Here is a 3,836-nt window from a genome sequence, read left to right as displayed (position 1 = left end):
TTGTGCCCGGCACATAAGTGTTCCCTAAATCTTACCTATTACTGCTATGTAGAGAGAAAAACATAGGCTGAGAACTGGAAGCCCTGCTTTCTTTTCTGGCCTTGCTGAATTGCAGCTAGGCAGTAGCACTACGAGAGTGATGTTTGAAGGTCATGTTTAATTCGGACAGGACTGTAGCCATGTAGCCGTCACAGGGCCAGAAGGATCTAGAGGGCTGGGTGGACTGGGTCAGGCAATTTCCTGGAGCAAATAGACCAGGCCTTAACCTTTTAATTGCTTGATTGTGGGGAAGTCCAAGGAGTACCCAGAGTATGGCTAGAGGTCAAAATGTGGTGATTGGCATGTGGTAGTCAAGGGCAGTGGGTGTAGACCAGCTGCTATAAAGTATTTCAATATTTAGTAACTGGTATGGCCCTGCTAAGTAAAACGCAGCCCTGGAAATGGGTGGATGAGCTGAACTGGGGTAGAAGGGACATCTTCTCAGACATCCCCAAGGCATACTGTGTAGGGATAACCATAGGCAACTATGATCAAGTAAAGTACTCCTTTACCCTCCTTCTGATAGATTCTTTTTTTTTTTTTTTTTAAGATTATTTATTTATTTAATTGAGAGAGAGAGTGAGAGAGCAGGAGCAGGGGGGTTGGGGGGGCAGGCAGAGGGAAAGGGAGAAGCAGACTGCCTGCTGAGCAGGGAGCCGGATACTGGACTTGATCTAGGGACCCCGGGATCATGACCTGAGCTAAAGGCAGACGTTTAACCTACTGAATCACCCAGGCGTCCCTTCTGATAGATTCTATATGTGCAATGGAGCAGCTGATAGGAGAAGTTCTTTAGTGATAGGCTGGCTTTACCACGCCACCCTTCTAATACAAGTTTCACCTGCTGGTAGATATTATTATTGAATCAGGACAGTAATAGAATAGAGCCTTCTTAAATATCACAGCAGCATAGCGGTGAGACTCCTCAAAGGTGTTACTACCCTTTCCCTCAACCAATAATTTCTATATAATAGGGCTGTTTCTGAAATTTACATTTCAGGCACAGAAAAAGGAATTCTTACACCAGTGAACCACTGTAGCTGAATTTTAAATTTAAAAGCTATGAAAGGGCTCTCTGCTCTTCCCCGTTCGACAGACAGCCGCATCTTCTGGTACAGTGCCAGCCGCGTCCCCGAGACACGATGGTGAAGGTCGGAGTGAACGGATTTGGCCGTATTGGGCGCCTGGTCACCAGGGCTGCTTTTAACTCTGGCAAAGTGGATATTGTCGCCATCAGTGACCCCTTCATTGACCTCAACTACATGGTCTACATGTTCCAGTATGATTCCACCCATGGCAAATTCCACGGCACAGTCAAGGCTGAGAACGGGAAGCTTGTCATCCATGGAGATGCCATCTCCATCTTCCAGGAGCAAGATCCCACCAACATCAAATGGGGTGATGCTGGTGCTGAGTATGTTATGGAGTCCACTGGGGTCTTCACCACCATGGAGAAGGCTGGGGCTCACTTGAAGGGCGGGGTCAAGAGGGTCATCATCTCTGCTCCTTCTGCTGATGCCCCCATGTTCGTGATGGGTGTGAACCATGAGAAGTATGACAACTTCCTCAAGATTGTCAGCAATGCCTCCTGCACCATCAACTGCTTGGCTCCTCTGGCCAAGGTCATCCATGACAACTTCGGCATCGTGGAGAGACTCATGACCACCGTCCTTGTCATCACTGCCACCCAGAAGACCATGGATGGCCCCTCTGGAAAGCTGTGGCGTGACGGCCAAGGGGCTGCCCAGAACATCATCCCTGCTTCCACTGGTGCTGCCAAGGCTGTGGGCAAGGTCATCCTTGAGCTGAACGGGAAGCTCACTGGCATGGCCTTCCGTGTCCCCACCCCCAATGTGTCCGTCGTGGATCTGACTTCCCGCCTGGAGAAAGCTGCCAAATACCACAACATCAAGAAGGTGGTAAAGCAGGCATCAGAGGGCCCCCTCAAGGGCATCCTGGGGTACACTGAGGACCAGGTTGTCTCCTGCGAATTTAACAGTGACACCCACTCCTCCACCTTCAATGCCAGGGTTGACATTGCTCTCAACGACCACTTTGTCAAGCTCATTTCCTGGTATGACAATGAATTTGGCTACAGCAACCGGGTGGTGGACCTTATGGTCTACATGGCCTCCAAGGAGTAAGAGCCCCATGGACCACCAGCCCCAGCGAGAGCAAGAGGAAGAGAGAGGCCCTCAGCTGCTGGGGAGTTCCTGCCCCAACTTATCCCCCAAAACACTGAGAATCTCCCGACCTCCACCGATCCCCTGAAGAAGAGTAGGGGCTTGGGGAGCCCTATCTTGTCCTGTACCATCAATAAAGTATACTGTACCTCCCCCCAAAAGAATAAATAAATAAAAGCTACGGAAGAAGGTTTAAAGATCATGTATACTATTATTTTGGTTACTTTGCAGTGTTATTGATGCTTAACTTAAAGTATCCAGTAGAGGGCATGAAAGGAATCATTCAGCTCACTATACTGAAGACAGAAATTGAATAGCAAAAATGAAAAAGAAAAATGGACTATATATGGCAGCTTTCAGACACAGAACAAGTGACCTTTAAATATCAACCTGAGATATACTGCAACCTTTACTTTTTCTTATTTTCTATCTATATCCTTCATTTAAAATAAAATACATCTCATTTCTCTACAATTAGATCTATTATATTTATAAAACACACGACATCATTAAATATCAGTGATTTTATTCAGCTATGTTAGAGACAAACTTGAAAAATATATGAAACTGTATCATAGACACTATGCTAGGCACTGGAAAAGTAATTTTAATCTTTATAACAACCCTAAGAAGTTGATTTTATTTTTTCCATTTTGCTGAGGCTCAGAGAGGGTGCAAATTTCACATTGTTCTCTGCTTGGCAGTCTTCATTATTTCTCATAAAACCTTTGGGAAGTGAGAAATAAATTTTCCTTATGAATAGACTCAGGATCTAGAATCCTTAATTTAGATCATGAAATAACAAATCTGATCCCTTACTGTATTTATGTATTTTGGACACTATCTTTTCCTGTAATTTTTTTATAGCCAAATCCTGTATCTAGTTGATAAAATGTGTTTTTAATTAATTGATTGATTGACTTGCATTTTCCTTTCTGATTAGCTTCTTAGTAGCTCTCCAAACGAATCGGCACTCTCATATTTGTAAAAGGAATCTGTAATCTGTTCTAGAGTGGCAACCTTGTCTTATATCATTCTCATTATAGCTTGGTCCAAGTGTTTCTAAGATGAAGTTCAAGGGCCACCTGCATTAAAACACTTTGAAGAGTTTGTTTAAAATTGAGATTATTGGACCACAACAAAGATCAGGTAAATCAGAACATCCTGGGTTGAAGCCCAAGAGACCATATCTTCACATCCTCCCCAGATATTTCCCGTCCACACTAAGAACTGATGCCCTGCTGTAAACAGTAAGAATGACTCATGTTCAGGCAGCACTTACTGAACTTTAAATGTCAATAACTGTGCTTCAGGCATCAATGTGACTTGACTTCAAGTGGTAGTGGTTGGCTACCAAGTTAGTGGAAAAGCATGGCTTTAGGAAGCAGAAGTACCTAGATTTTGATCACTTAGCTTCAGTTTCCAACATCTGTCAAATCATACCTATCTCGCAGTATTTTTTGAAGATAAAATGAGATTATACAGGTCAAGCACACACCTAGCACAGTGTCTGGTCCATATTAGGGCCTCAAATAAAGGTAGATGGTAAAAACTCAACATGAAATCTCATTAAATAGATAAAATATTTATGCTTGGTGTTTGAGAGAATAAGGC

At 43.9% G+C, this 3,836-nt stretch overlaps 1 protein-coding gene across 2 annotated transcripts; it reads left to right on the top strand.

The window, feature by feature from the left end:
* The first annotated feature begins 1,135 nt into the window (after nucleotides 1-1,135).
* Nucleotides 1,136-2,183, top strand: LOC116632671 (glyceraldehyde-3-phosphate dehydrogenase-like). Of its 2 annotated transcripts, XM_032404607.1 has the most exons (2): nucleotides 1,153-1,304; nucleotides 1,359-2,183. In XM_032404607.1, exons 1-2 carry the CDS (start codon nucleotides 1,182-1,184, stop codon nucleotides 2,181-2,183), a joined length of 948 nt encoding a protein of 315 aa, XP_032260498.1. In that variant the 5' UTR covers nucleotides 1,153-1,181. The 2 variants fall into 2 exon arrangements, with proteins under 2 accessions (XP_032260499.1, XP_032260498.1); XM_032404608.1 differs by having other exon boundaries at nucleotides 1,136-2,183.
* The last annotated feature ends 1,653 nt before the right edge of the window (nucleotides 2,184-3,836 follow it).

Source organism: Phoca vitulina, unplaced genomic scaffold (genome assembly GCF_004348235.1).
Source record: "Phoca vitulina isolate PV1807 unplaced genomic scaffold, GSC_HSeal_1.0 scaffold7, whole genome shotgun sequence".
In the NCBI taxonomy this organism is placed as follows: Eukaryota; Metazoa; Chordata; class Mammalia; order Carnivora; family Phocidae; genus Phoca; species Phoca vitulina.
The sequence above is the reverse complement of the archived record's forward strand: the minus strand, read 5'-3'. Positions and strand labels throughout refer to the sequence as shown.

Coding starts and splice junctions, on each gene's coding strand:
- LOC116632671 (XM_032404608.1), top strand. CDS start 1,182: ATGGTGAAGGTCGGAGTGAACGGATTTGGCCGTATTGGGCGCCTGGTC.